This window comes from Dreissena polymorpha, chromosome 14 (genome assembly GCF_020536995.1).
Source record: "Dreissena polymorpha isolate Duluth1 chromosome 14, UMN_Dpol_1.0, whole genome shotgun sequence".
Taxonomy (NCBI): Eukaryota; Metazoa; Mollusca; class Bivalvia; order Myida; family Dreissenidae; genus Dreissena; species Dreissena polymorpha.
Genome location: NC_068368.1, coordinates 41595351 through 41616285, shown reverse-complemented (window position 1 = coordinate 41616285; position 20935 = coordinate 41595351). Strand labels below are relative to the sequence as shown.

At 35.9% G+C, this 20935-nt stretch overlaps 2 protein-coding genes across 7 annotated transcripts in view; one reads left to right on the top strand and one right to left on the bottom strand.

Annotated features, from left to right (window-relative positions):
• LOC127858494 (dolichyl-diphosphooligosaccharide--protein glycosyltransferase subunit 2-like) overlaps positions 1 to 20935 on the top strand; it is a 227138-nt gene that overhangs the window by 541 nt on the left and 205662 nt on the right. The window lies entirely within an intron of this gene.
• The window catches only part of LOC127858496 (KICSTOR subunit 2-like), a 217081-nt gene that overhangs the window by 55947 nt on the left and 140199 nt on the right, over positions 1 to 20935 (bottom strand). The window contains exons 1-2 of one of the 6 annotated variants that reach the window (XM_052395687.1): positions 13585 to 13713; positions 13124 to 13267 (exon numbers count right to left, since the gene is read on the bottom strand). The exons of 3 other annotated variants lie outside the window; for them this stretch is intronic. In XM_052395687.1, the coding sequence (XP_052251647.1) occupies positions 13124 to 13216 (93 nt within the window). In that variant the 5' untranslated portion in view covers positions 13217 to 13267; positions 13585 to 13713. Of the gene's footprint in view, positions 1 to 10628; positions 10767 to 13123; positions 13268 to 13584; positions 13714 to 20935 lie in introns of those variants that run through there. 2 more of the 6 variants (XM_052395685.1, XM_052395689.1) reach the window with 2 other exon arrangements.

The following is a 20935-nucleotide window of genomic DNA, read 5'->3' as shown; positions in this document are numbered from 1 at the left end:
TTTCACAGCCTGACAGGGTGGGGATCAAAGTCGTGACCTGGTCCCTAGCCCTAGGCTGACACCATATCCATACCCACTATTCAATGCTGCAACCAAAACTAAGACTTCGATATCAACGCAATGGACATCAATGATAATTTTCTTGCATTTAACAAAACTGTAATGTTAATATTACTTGTTTGACTATTAGACAAAAAAATGATGGTTTGATATGCAGGGCTTTCGCCGGGTTAAAATTTTCTTACGCCACCCATTTGCGCCATTTTAATTTTTGTTTCGCCACTTAAAAAAAAATATGAGCCATTTTGTAACCATTCTTAAATAATAATGTTCAATGCAATACAATGATTTATTTTTGTTTTATAAAAAACTGATATTACACTTATACTAGACCTTAGGCTTACTTGAAAGCCCAGTCTTAATTTGTGGTCATGATACTATAGACATACACTATTATAGCCCTATTATGGGCCACAAACCTGTGTTATAAATACGTTCAATGCTTATTTTATATTTCCATGTTGTGTTGTGATTGCATCATTGGCAAAACATTCATATTAACTCCACCGTATCGAAAATACACATACTGCTTTTGTAGTATGAAAACATGAATATATATTTCTGATAATTCCTTATTACCACAGATTTTATTAAAGAATAACTTAAGGAACAAGTAGTTTCTTTTCAGCGTTTGATTAACTTTGCTCTTGTTTAATACACCTCTTAGAGGTTACCTCTTCCCATTTTCTCATTCTTAGTGTTGTTTTGACCGGAACCATTTTCGAACTCAACTCTCATATCAAGGAAACAAATGTTCTGACCAAATTTCATGAAAACTGGGCCAAAAATGTGACTTCTGGAGTGTTCACATGTTTTCACTATATACATATAAAGAAAAATGCCCCGCCCACTGGCGGCCTTGTTTTTTCACCGATCTGGACTCTTTTCGAACTCGTCCGAGATATCAATAAAACCAATGTTTTGACCAACTATCATGATGATTGGTCAAAAATTGTGACTTCTAGAATGTTTACAAGATTTCTCTATAGCCAAATTAGGAAAACTGCCCCCCCCCCCCGACAGCCATGTTATTCAACTTACCGGAACCATTTTCGAACTCAACTCTCATATCAAAGAAACAAAGGTTCTGCCCAAATTTCATGAAAATTGGGCCAAAAATGTGACATCTAAAGTGTTCACATGTTTTCACTATATATATAGAGAGAAAAATGCCCCGCCCACTGGCGGCATTGTTTTTCACCGATCTGGACCATTTTCGAACTTGTCCGAGATATCAATAAAACCAATGTTTTGACCAACTTTCATGATGATTGGGCCAAAAATTGTGACTTCTAGAGTGTTAACAAGGTTTCTATATAGCCAATAAGAAAAACTGCCCCATCCCCCTGGCAGCCATGTTATTCAAATGACCGGAACCATTTTCAAACTCAACTCTCATATCAAGGAAACAAATGTTCTGGCCAAATTTCATGAAAATTGGGCCAAAAATGTGACTTCTAGAGTGTTCACATGTTTTCTCTATATACATATAGAGAAAAATGCCCCGCCCACTGGCGGTCATATTTTTCCACCGATCTGGACCATTTTCAAACTGATCCGAGATAACAATAAAACCAATGTTTTGACCAACTTTCATTATGATTGGGCAAAAATTGTGACTTCTAGAGTGTTTACAAGGTTTCTATGTAGCCATATACGGAAAACTGCCCCTCCCACTGGCGCCATGTTTTTCAACGGACCGGAACCACTTTTGAACTCGACCAACATATCATTAAGGCAAACATTTTGACAAAGTTACATGAAGATTGGGCATGAAATGCGACTTCTACAGTGTTTACATGGTTTTTTCTCTTTTTTTGACCAAGTGACCTAGTTTTTGACCCAGCATGACCCAGTTTCGAATCTGATCGAGATATCATTGGGACAAATCTACTGACCAAGTTTCATGAATATCGGACATGAAATGTGGCCTTTAGAGTGTTTACAAACCAAATGTGAACGACGGACGGACGGAAGACGGACAAAAACCGGTCACAAAAGCTCACTTGAGCAATCAGGTGAGCTAAAAATACCTTAATTTTCAGGAGGCATTTTATTTTTATTTGACCTAAACTAGTACTTGTAACTATATATCAAAAGTAGGGATGGGACCGAATATTCGAATATTCGAAAATCGGCCGAATATTCGAATCCAAAATTCATATACGAATATTCGATTTTTATGTTTTTTAATAAAAAAAGTTATGCAAAGAAATTAAAAAAAAAAATTTTTTTTTTCAGTGCAGACTTCTTTAGTGCATCCGTCTTTGTTTGCATAACAGCTTCCATCAATTAACGAGATGACAATTGGCATACTGGAGGGTATCATGAGAGGGGTAGTGTCTTTATTGATTTTATCTGGCAGTTTGCACGGGTGTTTATACACCGCGTTTAATCTATTGTCGAAGAAAATTGACGTGTTATTTACAGTTCGGTGTCTCGCAATTAAGACAGCCCGACTAACGTTACTTTCAAATGACCAATCAATTTTAGTGTTACATGTATATACATTCATCTAATCAGAATGTAGTTGCTAAAATATCAACCAATTACATTTGTTTTGTAACAATAATAAATTAATATACCGTCGAGATCGTTCATTCAAACTCGCAATATTTTCAAGATACGTCTACAATTTCTATTCTAACAACCATTAAGTTAAAAAAAATCATAATGCCTCCCTCTCGTGTTTGGAATCATTTTACGCGCTCAAGTGATAAGTCGAAGGAAACGTGCAATTTGTGTAAGCAGGAGTTCGTGTACAAATCCACAACGTCAAATTTGCTGAAGCATCTCGATGGTAAGCATTCGTCTGCGGGAAAAAGGGTAAGCTTAATGATTATTATAATGACTGCTTAAAGTGATATTATGGGCATCTTACAGTTTATAGGTGTTTATCACAATCGTTGTTTATTTTTTGGTGTTTTCACTTCATATACACTTATATTTGTTAATGCAGCATCAGCATATTAAACGTTTTGACAACTGACGACAGAAATGATTCGATTTACGATGTGAATCTAAATCTTGTTTTAGTGCAGATTCGTTCATACGACACACAGACACTATTTTGTTTTGCGGATCATGTATCACTTTAATATAGCTAAACACTTTTCAAAATTTTGATGATCAACAAACAAATATAAATATTATATAATATACGAATTGACTTTCCACTAGCATAGAGATTTTTTACCACCAGGGGATACGGACGGAGTGAGGAAGATTATGTGTGCATAAATGTTCATTCAAAAGACAAGAATAAATAACGCTATGTCTTTGATAAGGAGAATGATAAGTTTTATGCAGCTTAAAGAGAAATACAGCCTGTCTTTAATTAAAATTATATTGTGCGTTTCGTATAATCATTGTTTTTTTGTCTATTTCGCAGATGAAACGCCGAAAAAGCAGTCTGTGGTAACGTCTTTCTTCACTGCGCCACTCAAGAGCGAGAGAATCACCCAGGCGATAGCCGACATGATCGTCTCTGATTATGTTCCTCTTAGTATAGTGGAGGGCGAAGGATTCAAAAACTTAATGAGCATCGTAGCCCCCGACTACACAGTGCCCTGTAGGAAAACAGTGAGGTCTCGTATCCAGCGACGCTATGACGTGGAGCGTGAGGCGCTGATGTCACAATTAGAAAGCGTTCCGTCCGTGTCTATCACTACGGATACCTAGACCTCCAACTCTACCGAGAGTTTCATCACCGTCACTGAACACCATATGACCGACGCATGGGACCTCAAGTCAAACGTCCTCATCACGCGTGCCATGCCTGAACGTCACACTGGGGAGAACCTTGCTCATCGCCTTAAGGACTGCTGACCGAATTTAGCTTGAACGGTAAAGTGGACACTTTTGTGAATGACAATGCGAGAAACATCGGATGATGGAACACCTGGTAGAGCAGCAGCGCGTTCTTACTGACATCATGATGGATCCAAATTTAACAAAGAAGCAAGACGCCGCACTCAACTTTAGGGAGTCGGATTTGGACATTATTGAAGAGTTGTGTGCTATTCTTAAGCCGTTAGCGGATACGACAGCATACATGAGTACAGAGAGTCACATGTCTGTGTCGGAAATATATCCGATCGTTTGTGGATTGGTCAACAAGAGCCTTGTATCTTTCTCAACGGACAGTTCCATCGCTCATCGAGTGAAAAAAGCGATTCGTGATTCCAGCCAGAATCGGAAGAAGCAGCAAGGTCAACGGCTACATTGGGTGCCCTATTGGACCCGCGTTATAAGAAACTTGCGTTCTTCTCGTCCAAACAACGGAAAATTACTCAGGATACGTTGGAGTCGCGCATGGACGATTTGCCCCTTAGGTTCGAAATAAACAACGGTGACATTGAGACCCCATCAACACGACGAAAGTTGGACTTTCTGGACTTTGGCTCACCGGAGAGTACGCTGGAGGATGAGCTTCAGTGCTATGTAAACGAGAAGTCCGTTGGCATGGATCCTCTGCAGTGGTGGCGAGAGAACGAGGCACGATTCCCAAAGGTGGCAGTGGTAGCCCGACGTGTACTCTCGGTGCCCGCGACGTCAGTGCCATCCGAAAGGGTGTTTAGTTCAACCGGCTTACTGCTCAGTAAGTTGAGAAACAGACTCTCAAGTTGCATCGGGATGCCATCGTGTTTCTGAACAAAAATCGTGTGAATGTCTGTGACGTTGACGAAGATGAAGCGTAGATGAATGTATTGTTTATTGTTGAAGATACGAAATATATGTAAATATGTTTCATGGCGATTAACTGTTTTGTGAATGCACACTGCATGTACATAATAATTACGAAACTTAAAAACTAGTTCGTATATGAATGTTGTCTGAATTTGTACCAGTATGTTGTTGCTACGTTATCTTTGTTTAAATAAAAAACAACTTGTGCACTAAGGTTTTTGTTTGTGTTTATTTTAAAGTACAAATGAGGAATATAATTTATATATTATTAAAGTTCAGCATACTCATGCATATTTGTTTCATGTATTTACAGCAGTTAGTTTTATCATGTAAATTTAAGATAAATGCTACGAGACTAGGTTGGGATGCTCCACTCTACAATGTCACCTTGGCAACCAGCAGGTGCTTGTATCTTAGCAACCAGGAATAGAGGGCGGGCCAGGAGGACAGGTCTTTGAAGTGCTCCCAAACATGCCTCTCTTGGTCGTCTGCAATCAAAATGGAGGAAAGGTTGAGTGCAAAACATGTAGAATATTATATATATTGCAACTTTGGTACCATAAAGGCCTTTCTACTAATTAAACAAAAATGTTTATGAGACCATTTAAGTCCTAAAGTGGTGATTATCTTTTCATAAGCATAATGCACAAAAAACACATATTTGTTTGTTTGTTTCGTTGAGTTTTTCACTGTCTTCAAAAGTATTTCAATAATATCAAGGGTATCAGTTAACAGACACACAGTTTTCCTGAGATTTCTGGTTATCAGAACTATCACATTTTATGCCAGTAATTGACAACTGCTGTACTTGAATTAGAGGTAGCGGGAGAATAGCTGTAGAAAGGATTTAATGACCAATCACCACATGAGTTATGTGGCAAGGATGGGGATAGAATCCACAAATGATTTAATGACCAAACACCACATTAGTGACGTGGCAAGGCTAGTTATTGAATCCACAAAGGATTTAATGACCAATCACCACATGAGTTATGTGGCAAGGCTGGTGATTGAATCCACAAAGGAATTAATGACCAATCACCACATGAGTTATGTGGCAAGACTGGGGATTGAATCCACAAATGATTTAATGACCAATCACCACATGAGTTATGTGGCACGGCTGGTGATTGAATCAACAAAAGATTTAATGACCAATCACCACATGAGTGTGTGGCAAGGCTGGGGATCGAATCCACAAAAGATTTAATGACCAATCACCACATGAGTTATGTGGCAAGGCTGGGGATTGAATCCACAAAAGATTTAATGACCAATCACCACATGAGTTATGTGGCAAGGCTGGGGATTTAATCCACAAAGGATTTAATGACCAATCACCACATGAGTTGTGTGGCAAGGCTGGGGATTCAATCCACAAAGGATTTAACAGGGGACGAAAATTCAACTCGTCCTCTCGTATTGACGAGTCAAATCTTGAAAGGATGAGTAAATGTCCCTAAAGCTCTCGTCCCACAGGGCGAGTGAAACAAAACTGATGTTAAAATATGTATTTTTTTACCAGTAAGAATCTTTTTCATTAAATAAAATCATTTTCTTGAAGCATATCTATTCAGAAAGTAGAACAAGCATGAATCGGAAATTGTAATTGTAAATTTCATACAGCAAGTGCGCGTTGTTATGTGAGACTGTTCCCCGAGTAAATATTTGCTTTTTGGTGTAAACTTTGCGCGTCCATGTTGACAGGGAACCATCCGACTGCATTCACTGTTAGTATTGATTTTTAAATAATTATTTAACTGCTAAGTATGGTTTTAAACCAGAGAGGCAGTATGAATTTTGTCTGAAAAATGTCTTACATACGAGCGTTCTTTAAAGGGGGCGGGGACGATGTTCAAACGTCCAAAACCGAAAGTATGCGAGCATTTGAAAAAAAGGAAAACACAGCAGTTGGTATACCATAAGACCAAATGTTCGAGAACTGTCCAAAATGCATGGTTTGATGAATATTTGTGGGCGAAAATGGAGAATGACAAACTATTTTGTAGCCTTTGTGTGCTGTATCCCTCACTGTCTGACCAAGAATTTTATTAGTCATATCAGCATTTATTTGAAGGACAAGTGCATGTGTTTGCAGGACAAGTGAACATTTGAATGCACTTGTCCTGCAGGACGAGTGCAGTTTAGAAATATTTGTGTTCCCCGATTTAATAATCAATCATCGCATGAGTTATGTGGCAAGGCTGGGGTATATTCACAAAGGATTTAATGAACAATCACCACATGAGTTATGTGGCACGGATTGGGATTGAATCCACAACGGATTTAATGATTAATCACCACATGAGTTATGTGGCAAGGATGGGGATTGAATCCACAACGGATTTAATGATTAATCACCACATGAGTTATGTGGCAAGGATGGGGATTGAATCCACAAACCTTGGATTTGAAGTCCAGCACTCTAGCAACAGAGCTAGCCGGCTTAACTAAAAGAATATAATACCGATTCTTATGGCGTAAAAAAATCATAAGGTCAACTGCCATTGAAATATCATTGATTCTCTCCCTTGTAAGGAAAGATGCAATCAAAAAAGGAAGGTACAACAACAACACCTCACATATACAGTAATTGCAAAACAAGTCGAAAACTTAAGAGGGCTCATTATTCTTCTTGATAAAGCTACTGTTTGGTTTATTACTTAATTCAATGCCCTGAGATGTAAATGAGTTTTGCGTTTACTCCATTTTAAAGAAAGTTAACCAACTACCCCAACAACACAACATCCTTATAGTGAAAGTGATCCAAAGAAAGTTAACTACAACCAGATAATGTTCAGCTTCCCTCCCATGCCTGTGCAGCCGACCCCCAGCTGGTGAGCTTGCTATGATCCTTGTTCAGCTGTAACAGGGAGGCAAGGAACCAACACACGGAGATCAAAAGAAAGACAACTCCAACCGCGAAGACCTCTAAAGCTTATCTCGCTTGACTTTGCGGCCCACCCTCAGCTTGTGAGCTAGCTGTGGGCCTGGTGCAGTTGTAACAGGGAAGCAAGAAATTGACCCTTCTAAAACCAAAGAAAGACAACTCTGACCAGAGAGAACTCTTCAGTTTACCTCCCTTGCTTATGCGGCTGACCCTAAGCTGGTGAGCTTGCTGTGGGTTGGTGCCGCTGAGCAAGGAACCATACCTCGGAGATTCAAAGAAAGACACATCCAACCAGAGAGAAGCTTACATCCCTTGCATATGTAGCTGACCTCCAGCTGGTGAGGCCAAGAACCGACCTCCTTACATAGAAAAAAAAACTAACTCCGATCAGAGCAAACTCTTCAAACTCCCTTTTCTGTGCAGCTGAATCCCAGCTTGTGTGCTTTCTGTAAGCCCTGTACATCTGTAACAGGGAAGCTAGGAACAGGCCCTCTGTTATTAAAAGAAATACAACTCTGACTAGAGAGAACTCTTCAGCTTACCTCCCTTGCCTGTGCTGCAGACCCAAAGCTTGTAAGCTTGCTGTGAGCCTGGTGCAACTGTAACAGTGAGGCCAGGAACCAACCCTCTGACATCTGAATCTGGGCCATCAGCAGGTGTTGAATGGTGTCACACTCGTACCTGCAGCCGGGGTAAAAGGGAATTATTGTTTATCTTTCTTTCATCCAATTTTGTTTTTTTATTCCCAATTTAATATGAATAGGTTATTAGATCAAGATATCTTCCAAAACTCTGTTTAACAGTAGTTCTTAAGTTAATTGAATTTTATTTTAAATTAATTTAGATAATATGACCAATTATGGCAAAAATAACTGTACACTTTATTCTTTTTTACTTTTACCCTTTCCCGCTCAAAAGCACAGAGACAATGGCTAAATGCAACCAGCACAGATTAGAGCAGCCTGCATGTTACTTGCAAACTGTTTATGTTTTATGCTGTTTGCTGCTCATCAGTATCTTAAGGTCGGAAATAAAGCCTTTAAAACTTCAAGCGAGTAAGAAATGTCCTCAATTTAATTTGATTTTCTAAGGGACAACACACCAATCAAAGTGGGTATCTAAAAGGAAAAGGGTTTAGAACCATAAACAGGTTTCAATTGCCTTGTGGATGTATCCTTGGCCATGGTAAAGAGAAGCATTTTCAACATTTGTCAAACAAATACCAAAATGTATTTTAAAGTTTTAAAGTTTGCTTTAAATGCAATCAGGGTGAAATAACTGTGTTTAAATATGTTTTTTGATTAAATCTACAAGAAAAATGAACAGGTGTAGATGAGAACAGTGTAACAAGAGGTCCTGAAAGGGCCAGAGTCGCTCACCTGAGATTCAAAGGAACTGACCTGTTCTGTGCAGCCCAAGATGTCATTAGAACATTAGACCAAAATGTCCTTACCAACTTTCATGACTAGTGAACACCTTGGCAGCCATGTTTTTGAACAGACCAGAACCATTTTCATACACATCCAAGATATCATTTAAATAAATATTCTGACAAAGTTTCAAGAAGATTCATAAAGCCATATAAGGAAAAAAAAATCCCCCTGGTCACCATGTTTTTCAAGCAACTGGAACCATTTTCGAACTTGTCCAAGATATCATTGGGACAAATCTTCTGACAAAGTTTCATGATGATCGGACAATGGCTTCTAGAGTGTTAACAAGGTTTTACTATAGCTATTAATATAAGGAAAAATGCCCCGCCCCCAGGCTGCCATATTTTTCAACCAACCAGCATCATTTTTTAACTTGTCCTTGGCGGCCATGTTTTTCCACACACCAGAACCATTTTCGAACTCATCCAAGATATCATTGGTACAAATCTTGTGACCAAGTTTCAAGATTATCGGACAATAAATGTGGCCCCTTGAGTGTTAATAAGGTTTTACTAAAGCAATATATATAGCCATATTAGGAAAAATGCCCCGCCTCCTAGTGGCCATGTTTTTAGAGCAAGCGAAACCATTTTCGAACGCATCCAAGATATCATTGGGACAAACCTTCTGACCAAGTTTCATAAAGATCGGAAAATAAATATGGCCTCTAGTGTATTAACAAGGTTTTACTATAGCCATAAAAGGAAAAATACCCCGCCCCAAGGCGGCCATATTTTTTAACCAACCAGCATCATTTTTGTACTCGTTCAAGATATTATTGAGATAAATCTTCTAACCAAGTTTCTTGAAGATCAGACAATAAATGTGGCCTCTAGAGTGTTAACAAGATTTCACTATAGCCATATAATGCTATATAAGGAAAAATGCCCCGCCCATTGACAGCCATTTTTTTCAAACAAACGTAACCATTTTTGTAATCATCCAAGATATTATTGAGACAAATCTTCTGACCAAACTTCATGAAGATTGGACAATAAATGTGACCTCCAGAGTGTTAACAAGGTTTTACTATAGCCATATATAGCTACATGTATATAAGGAAAAATGCCCCGCCCCTTGGCAGCCATATTTTTCAGGCAAACGTAACCATTTTCGAACTCATCCAAGATATTATTGAGACCAATCTACTTACCATATTTCATGAAGATTGGACAATATATGTGGCCTCTAGTATGTTAACAAGGAAAATGTTGACGCTGCACAACGCACGACCGACTTCACACGACAGACAAAAGACGATCACAAAAGCTCACCATGAGCACATTGTGCTCAGGTGAGCTAGAAACACCTGCAAAAAAGCTTGTTTGAAAGAAGAGTTAATGAATTTCCAGTTATACCGAATTTCAAAATGTATAACGCAAAACTTTAATCCCACAAAATTTAAAAAGTTGGTGCGCATTTTATATTGATACAACTCTATTTTTACAACTTATTTGCAAAATAATATCTATGAGCTATCATTAATATCAACAACTGTAATTTAAATGAGCATTATACATGGTCTCATGCAGTACATGGTAAAGTACAGTACTCACGTGAATCCTGACTTGAGATCAGCCAGGAAAGGGTGATGGAAGTTCTTGCTATGCAGCAACACAATCTCTGATATAACATTCACAAGGTCCTCATAGTTCATGTTCTTGTTAGTGCCCATAGTGCTGATCTGCTCAAAACTGGCAAAATGTCAAGGGTCTTGCGCAGTTGTTTGTAAAATTGCCCTTTTTGGCAGCAAAGAATTACTTGTCATACAAATATATAGTGTACTGACTTGATGACAACACAAGTGAGGAGTTACGATTAATTTACATAAAAATGCCATCTGATGAAAGCTCAATCTTCTACTTCTAACAATCAATCTACTCGTAGCAATACATTCACGAGACTGAATATGCCGTCTTCATCTGTTTTACCTATGAAAATGCAAATTAGCTTTAGTCTGTATCCATATAATACATGACTGTATATTTATAATGGGAGCGTCTGATCAAAGATTTCTAATTTGAAGTTTAAAGAATAAATCTCCAATTGATAAAATACTATTTGCTGTTTAACATCTTCGTGTATAAGATCATCTAGGTCCTCTTTATTTAATGTAACGCAAGCCATCTAAATATTGATTTCTATATTTAAAGCAACACAACTTATTTGGCATAGTAAATTTAAGTATAAAAAAGAAACATATTTTATCTATGCAAATTAGAAAATATCTGGTGGTTACAAGGTAGAAATCCCTCTTTTTTGCGCTTTAAAACTTAAAGATAATCATGTTTGTCGAAATGGACGTATACCTATAGAAATCCTACTTTCAGTATTAAAAGCGGTACAGTTTGAAAATAATAAATTACTTGCTTATTAGGCTATGGATTTAATTGTATTTATGCTAATTAGAATATATCTGGTGATTACAAGGTAGAAATCTGTCTTTTTTGCGCTATAAAACTTAAAATTAATAGCGTTTGTCGAAATGGATGTATACGTTTAGAAATCCTCTTTTCGATTTTAAAGCGGTAACATGTGAAAAGTAATAAATTACTTGCTAACTAGGCTATAGATTTAATGACAATTTTGCAAACTTTCAAATTGCATCTATATGTATTGATTAACATGTATTTCATTTCAAGGTCAGAGGCTTTAATGTCTTTTAACAAGACATTCCTTTTTTCAATTTCAAAATTGGAAGTATTATATACACACTACACACATCAGAATTTAAAGATGAAGTTTTTTTCACATACATTCGTAGTGTTGGTGTTGTTGTTGTTTTTCGTTTTAAAACATGCAACACCATGTTTGTTCCTTAAGAATACACAAATTAAAAAGGATACAAGTCCATTGTCTTCTGCCGCGCTCTTATGTATTCACATAGCTGACCACACAAGTGGGATAGCAAAATTTAAAACTCCTTTGTAGGTCCTGGCAACCCAAAGACAAGTGAGTCTTCTGCCGGACAGTGTCTTCTATTTTTCTGAGGTCTTGAAGCAGCTTTAAATATGCTGTTCGAAGTGTCTACGAACATGAATACATATGAGCCACGCTCTTAGAAAACTGGGATACGCATGTGCGTAAAGTGTCGTCTCAGATTAGCCTCTGCAGTATTCACAAGCACATCAGGGACGACACTTTACACTTTAACTGCATTTTCCTTTAGAAAATACTTCCTATCAAATAAACATTCCATTGAAGCAGAAAGTGCACCTAACACACATGTGGCCGCACAAGCGATTTTGACCCATTTGGCGCTGACGTCATTCAAATAACGGTTACCATGGAAACCATTTTAAACTAAAAATAAAATTATGCTTTTAACAATGTGTTTATATTTAAACATGTTTAAACTATTTTACTTGTGTATACTGTTACTTGAATACTGCTTAAAATGAGTAGTATATGAGCAATAAAAACAAACTCATTTTAGACTTTTGCACTTTATTAATTTCATACACTGTGTTCACGAAAAAGGCTGTATGATGAAAAATAGTAGGAATTTTACCAGAAAATGATGATATCTCAAAATGTCATTTTTTGACCAAATGGGTCAAAATTGCTTTTGCAGCCTCACGCATGTATTAAACCCTGTTTTCGCACATAACAATGCTTGCTCGAAAACAGACAGCACAGTGACGGATGTTATTGTAAAATAATTTGAGTCTTACACCAATTTTATTTCATTAAATCTATTTGATACCCCTTAAAATCTTTCAAAAAAGTTACTTATCTTTATCATATTTTATTTAGAGCCATCCATTTAAGAGATGTTGTCAAACAAATAAGTTGATAAATGTTTTTTTCCAGAAAGTATAGATCTGTGTTCTTTTTTGGGAAGTCTAGGACACGTTGATAAAAATAGTTAAAAAAATATGTTAAATAAATTACTTTTTCATTGTTAAAGCATTAAAGCATCCTTAGATTTTACTATTTTCTCAATATATATATATATATATATATATATATATATATATATATATATATATATGTTATATATATTTATCACTTATTGCTTTGAGTCAGAGTTTTACATGAAACTGCTTACATCCTTAGATCTACCAAACCATTTCTGCTCAAGGAAGCCCAAAGAGTTGTATGCTTTCTCAGCCATTGCAAATTGGCCCAGTGTATGAACCATAAGAGCCCATGACGAGCCAAACGCTGCCTTGTGAACTTCCTTCTCTTTGTCCTAAAAGCAGGCATGAATTAAAAGAAAGCCATATCGTACCTACATTTACTAGTTATATATAAATACCTGGTGAATACAGGGGTGCAATTTAAGAACCACTTTTGCTCAGAGACGGAAAATGATATACCCCCCTGACAGTTGTCAATTCTTCAACTCTTCATTTGTATATAGATCCAGCAAAATAAATAACTATTTGTAATATTATATGACATTAATATCAGCTTTAAGGAAGAATGAGCACACCCCTGTGAATATTTTCAAAGATTTGGAATGTTATTTTATCATTACATGAACAACAGTACTCAACACATACTCACTAAAAGTTCCTTAGCCTTATCAAATGCAAACTGGCTTAGAAGTTGGAAGAGTTGGCATAGTTAACCTTCCTCTCTTTCCCCAGTAGAAGTTGGAGAGGTTGGGGTCTGTGGCAGCGACATTGATCACCAACAATCGCTGAAAAATTACTGTGTATATGTATATATTTATTTATTTTTGTTGACATTAAATGTTTGTTTTAAATGTCTGTTTTAAGATCTTGGGCTTGAATCAGAGCCCCAGATAAGGGTCGTATTTTCGTATTACGAATTATTTTCAAGTCCGTTACGTATTTATTTTAAAATCTTGTCGTACCAAAAAGAACTACAAAATCAAGTTACGAATATTATTTTTACATCGGTTCGTATCGATTTTTATTGAGTTCATTTCGCGTATTAAAGATCTTTTAGGTGCTTATATAAAATGGTTATCGGGTTTGTTTAACAAAGCGCATTTTTTCCAATAAAAGCGGCGTGTACAGTCTATCTGTCAAAATACAATGGCGGCGCCCAGAGAGCGTCCTAAAAAACTACAAAGGGTGCAAAACACGCTTTTAACATATTGTACGCAAAGTGAGCCGAAGTTGAATGTTAAGAAAGACGTTATAGAAAAGATCTTATACGATATTGTATGTTCAGTTGCCGAAACAGTGGGAAAAGCTAAAAAAACGCGACACGACGGGTCCAAACTTAAACAAAAAACATTGAACGAGTGGAAGGGACAATTCCCGTGGCCAATAGTTGAAAAGATTGAAGGGGAGACCCGTTTTAATTGTGAAATATGTAAAAGTTCATCGAAGGCATGCAATCTAAGCACAGTTTGGGCATATGAAGGTATATAAGGAAAAATAAAATAGTATAATACTGAATAGACACTGTTGAACTCATTTAAATTAAGTTGCTAGTATGTTTGTTTTGATTTTTTGCATGAAAATAACCATTACTATTTATTTTTAGGTCATTTAGAAAAGTTAAGAATTATTTTCCAAAACTTAGTAGTAACGTTATGAATAAAATTTCAGAGTAAGGAATTATTTTTGAAAATCTGGTAGTAACGTTAAGAATATCACAAAACCTTATCAGTGCTCATACTCGCCTTCAGAAAATAATAGCCATCATTTTTTCCTTAAAAAACATAATAGCCAAAACAGACGCGGACTTTTCTGCAAAATGAAACTGGCAAAAAGAAAAAACAATGAATCTCATTTTATCTATGTTTTATCAAATGTATATCTCTTGGATTCGATTTATAATATATACTTAAAAACAAGCATAATATCAGTGGCATTCTCTTATAAAATATTATCATGGCTTTACAACAAAGAATACAATCAAGGTTGTGGGTGTGACTTAACAAACCAGACATCAGCTACAGTAACATACATACACATTAAAACAAAAAGATAAATACTTTTATTTATGTACTATTCATAAAATAAAAACTGCCTTTTCAAATTGTTCAATTTTTAAAGTCCGTCTAGGTGCAAGTTCTGGTTAGTACCATACAAAAATTGTCAACCAGACCATCCGTAACACCGCATATGTATTTGTCATTCTATAAAAAAAATGTTATAAGAACGCCGAAAGTAAATTAAAATCGACAAACTGTACCGTATCCGAAAACGCCTGTCCGAAAACATATTGAGATACCTCTTTTGCACATGAAATAAAATATGCATAATAATGGATACATAATTTAAAATTGCGAGATGGCGGACTTTTAATTTGCAACATGCGTAGAATGGTACGGTTTTCAGAATGTAGCAAAAACGTGTATAATTGCAACATTGCAAAACTCAAGTTTTTTTTACTACTTACCTTTGAGAAGTGTCGAATGTTTTTAACTTTAAATAGTATTTTGAACAACAAGAACACAATAATTATAGAAAAATAACAAAATCGGTTTCTTTATAATAATTAAAGCAGACGACAATTAGCGCCCGCTGACTTGAAAGCAATTACGGTATCATTTGAGCAACGTAAACAAAAAAATTACAAACAAGAAATATCTTTAAAAAAGATATACGGAGTTGATTGTGGGTGGATTTTGTGAAAGGTTAAGAGTTCAATGAATGAGATCAAAGATAGCGAATGTCTTTTTCTGCGCATCATAGCTGCTTCACACGTAGAACGGGATGTTACGCGGAGTTTTTGCGGCTTATTTTACATTATTACATATTGCTGGTCATAAACCTATAGATACAAAACAGAAAAACAAAAGAAGAATGGAAGTGAAATTAAATCATTAAGTCAACCGGCCACACGCGAAGTATCCGTACATATTTTAAATATTCATACGCGCGTTCTTCGAACAAACCTGTTTTAGTGGTTTGTTGATTATTAACAGTATCGAGAATCATTGCGCTCATGCTTAATACATTAGTCAATATGGTGGAATAATTCTTGTTAAATTAATCAAAAATATTATTTATCATGATATTGTTGAAAACACATTAAGAATCTAGTATTGATATACCATAATTATATCGCTGAATATTTTCATTTAACATATTTCTGGTCTAAAGAAAATTCCACGGTCCAGGGTATATCAGATTCTTGAGTCAGATAGACTTCAGCTCCTATCAGCAATACAATAATGGTCTGCAGCTGTTAATGAGATAACATGCTGAGATTGACCCTTTGAGAATTTTAACCCGAGAAAGTGATTTATTGCTGCTGACCACAAGTCTTCCAGATAACCAAAACACTTCACCTAGTTCACGCGATAGCGTTTATATTATATAACGATTATTTCACTGGTCGCGATTTGACCCTGATACTGGCGCTAGCAATGTTCTGAAAATAAAAGGTGTACGTGCAAACTGCGTTGATGTCGAGAGTTGAATGTAACACTGTTCTATCTATCAAGCCTTTTCATTAGAGATACAATTGTTTCATGCAGTAAAACAGTGTTACAAACACGGATCCATGTTTCCAATGTTCTGGTGGTATGTTCAAGTCAGCCAATTGAATAAATGAAGTGTATTCATTCGTATCTAGCCGCGGGAAATTTTATTTGAATTTTATTGGACACTTACAAAGGTCAGGTCAGGTGAAAAGCTGGCTTATTCAGCTACGCAAAAAAAATGAAATTATTATCAACACATCAAGAAATGTTGAAGCAGACAACAGATAGAGGTAATGACGGGGATAATAAGTTGATGGAGATTAAATAATTATTTAATCAAGAAATGTTCAACGTAAGCTAATTGCATAAAAAAACGGCTTGAAAAACTAAACCAGTCGACAATATTTGCGGCGATTTTCAATATTGACGCTTAAATAATAATTGGCGAAAAAATAACGAAAATCTAACAGTTACCAATAATTGGTAAAGCACTGGGTGATTAAAGACGTTTTTTTCCGAAATATATCACTTCTGTCGGACACTGATTGAGAAAAACGCTCTAGGCCTCAATTGTAAAAAAACTCACTCACTAAGACTGCTCGCTATTTCAATACTTTAATGCTCACTCTCTTGGACTCTGTATATATAAACTAAATCACTGTGACGACCACGTCATTTACGTCACCGACGTCATTAAACAATAAGATTTGTTCTTTGAATAGATCTCAAGGATATAACATCAATGTCACAGAAGTTATTGACGCGTGTATGAAAAAACACAGGGTCGAGTGTGTACACGGGTAATCTCGTTATCGATTTTTCCTGCTTGATGGCCCGATTTACAGGCGTTTCGCATTCGCCGGAAAACTTGTAGAGTCAAATTTATTTTTGATGTAGGCGGATAAAATAATCGCCATGTTTTCTGGACAATTTTAAGAAATAATAGCCAGTTGGATTAAATAATCGCCATTGGCGATAATGTCTGGCAGCAGCGTGAGCACTGCCTTATCTGGAGCTCTGTTGAATGTTTGTTGGACATTTTATTCGGTGGTTGAACTTGATAGGTTGTAAGAAAACTCACGAACATTAGTTGTTGACAAATAAAATTGGTTGCAAAGTAATACTACATTTGTGATTTTGATTACAAAATGTTCGTTAAACATATGAGACTCTTCATATTAATTTGATAGCATACACACGGTTCACATCTTTATCGAATTATGTCCGAATTAACGCTTATCCGAAATTTTGTTCTCGTAAGGTAATACGTTATGTGTCGTTAAAAAAAAGGCGTGTGCATATATATTAAATATTGTAAATAATATATATATATGATACTTTTTATGTCAAAGTTATTGTCACAATAATATTTTCTTTAATTAATAGATTTATGATTAATCAAACAAACATACTTCATACCAGGAAATCAGTAGCAATCTCTTACGCAGTGATCTCCCTTATTCTATTTAATGACCGGTGTAGCGTGATAATTGCAAGACCGTGAATTTCTTAAGAGAAACCGGAAGTCCTGCATTTCTCACGTTCCCCCCCCCCCCGTGAGAATTACAAACCCGCTGACCGCGAAAACATTAAGACCGATTTCCGATACAAGTAGCACTTTGTTAATTTGAAATTTTAGTAGTTTTGTTTATATTAAAAGTACAAAATGACTTTACATCAAGAATGCAAAAAAACTACTGTTCGGATTGTTGTTATTTCCGGACATAAATGGTGGAAATTATTACTGGTAAAAATGAAAACGGTCCCGAGGTATAACGGCCTCACAGGTTAAAACGGTCACTGTTTAAAATCAATGTGCTTACAACCGGACCCAAATTTTTATGAATATGTTTATACTAAAGTGTTACCACAAGTATACTTAAAACGTTTAGATATCACACATTCTGTGAACGCTTACATGTAAAAATATGGTTAATTCTTAAGGTATTAAGTACCTGTAAGTGTTTAGATTGAATTATAATGATTTGTTATCTTGGTAAATTAATTTAAAAAAAAAAATCCTGCCAAAATTACTTAAGATATGGGAACCAAAAAGTGAATATTGTTTTATTGTGTAATACATTTACAGTTATTTCATCATCCGTCAAGTTATTAACCAAAATAATTGTGCTGGAAATATTATATATTTCTAATGGTTATTTGAAGCTTTTTCCCATTTTTTTATTCCCAAAATATTGTTTCAAATTGTAATTGTGGTGATGTCCTATACGTATTTTCTATAGCTAGTAATACATTTATCATAATATATAATTACATTTTGATTCATGTAAGACTCACTTTAATATTGACTGAAATAATGATGTTGGTAACTCGGTAGCGGTGTATTATATTTTTCATGGCTTGCAAAAATATTTGCCTTTTAGATTTGCAAAACCAACTTACAGACTGGCATTACCAGCTGATAATAATTGCCCTCGAGAAGTGCAAAACCAAGTATTTGCCTGAAATAATGATATTTTTGGCGATTGTGTCTTATATTTTGCTTAAAATGCTAATACTTATTGCAAGTGAGAAGTGCAAGAACAATCATTTGTCTAAAAAATATAATTGGTGGTGGTTGTGTCTTATAAATTTGCCATAACCATCTTATACTTATTGCCAGTGAGAAGTGCAATACCAAGTAATTGGCTGAAAAAATGATGTTGGCATTGGTAATGTGTCTTATCTTTGGCTTGGCCAGCTGATAGGAATTGCCAGTGAGAAATGCAAGACCAATTATTTGTCTGACATATTGATGTTGGTGGTTCTGTCTTATATTTGGCTTGACTAGCTGATACAAATTGCCCCCGAGAAGTTCAAGACCAAGTAATTGTCTGAAATAAAGTTATGTTGGTTGTGGTTGTGACTTATATTTGGCTTGACCTGCTGATACTTATTGCGGATCAGAAGTGCAAGACCAAGTTATTGCCTTAATTAAGGATGATGGTGGTTTTGTATTTAATTGTGCTTGACCAACTGATACTTACTATCATTAGAAATGTGCCAGACCAATGATTGTCTGATAATGATGTTGGTGGTAGCCGTGTCTTATATTTGGCTTTAACGGCAGATATGTATTACCCATGAGAAGTGCAAGACCAAGTAATTAATAAAATCATGATGTTGATTGAGGTTGTGTCTTATGTGAGGCTTGACCAGCTGATACGTATTACCCATGTGAAGCGCAAGACCAGGTAATTGTCTAAAATCATGAAATTAGTTGTGGTTGTTTCTTATATTTGGCTTGACCAGCTGATAGGTATGGCCCATGAGAAGTTCAAGACCAAGTATTTGTTTGAAATAATGATGTTGGTGGTGTTGGTGTCTTATTTTTGGCTTTACCAGCTGATATGTATTGCCCGTGAGAAGTGCAAGATCAAGTATTTGTTAGAAATAATGATGTTGGTGATGGTTGTGTCTTATATTATTGGCTTGAACAGCTGTTATGTTTTGCCCATGAGAAGTGCAAGACCAAGTAATTGTCTAAAATCATGATTTTTTTTGTGGTTGTGTCTTATATTTGGCTTGACCAGCTTATATGTATGGCCTGTGAGAAGTGCAAGACCAAATATTTGTTTGAAATAATGATGTTGGTGGTGACGGTGTCTTATCTTAGGCTTGACCAGCTGATATGTATGGCCGTGTGAAGTGCAAGACCAAGTATTTGTTTAAAATAAAGATGCTTCTAATGATTGTGTCTTATTTTTGGCTTGACCAGCTGATATGTATTGCCCGTGAGAAGTGCAAGACCAAGTATGTGTTTAAAGAAGAAATCATACCACTTTAATGGGATTTTAAAATTTAAAATTGAAATTTTCAAACAAATAGTCATATATTCAATGACGAACGTATGTATTATATTCAAACAAGCAAACTGACACTACCGGCTTAAAAACAATAACGGTGCTTTGAGGGATAATAACTCGATTAAATAATAAAGCGCTTTAACGCTTTTCATTGTAACTTTGGAGAAAAAATCATGTGTTACTTTGTATAAAATATACGATCTACAATAAGTATAAATACGTATAAAATAAGATGCTAGCTTTTGGTAATAAAGGCCCGAGTTAAAATTCTGTGGTAGGCAATGAGATGTATATCTAATGTGAAAATACTGAGCTCAAGCCCGGGATTGAACCCACGACCTCCAGAGTGGTAGTCCGACACTTTAACCATGTCGCCAAAGAGCTAGTCCAACAGCAAGGCTGTTGGCAGTGGCCTTATTTCACTACACAACATTATTTATGGCTTCGTAATTGTTTTTACTTTGTAGAGATTTGTAAAGCTTTTTAGGAAATAGACTTAATGAACGTTTTCAAAAGAGCGGAACTCGATGAAAATCTACGAAAAATCCTTTTTTACTCACGAAGTCGTTTGTGTTAAAAATTATGAAACATGGACTTTGTAACAATAACATGAATATAATTTGTTGTAACTTTGATCATTATGTGCAATGATTGTCAATCTGTGATTTCTGCGTAGGTTTATAAAAGGGTGTTGGTAAGT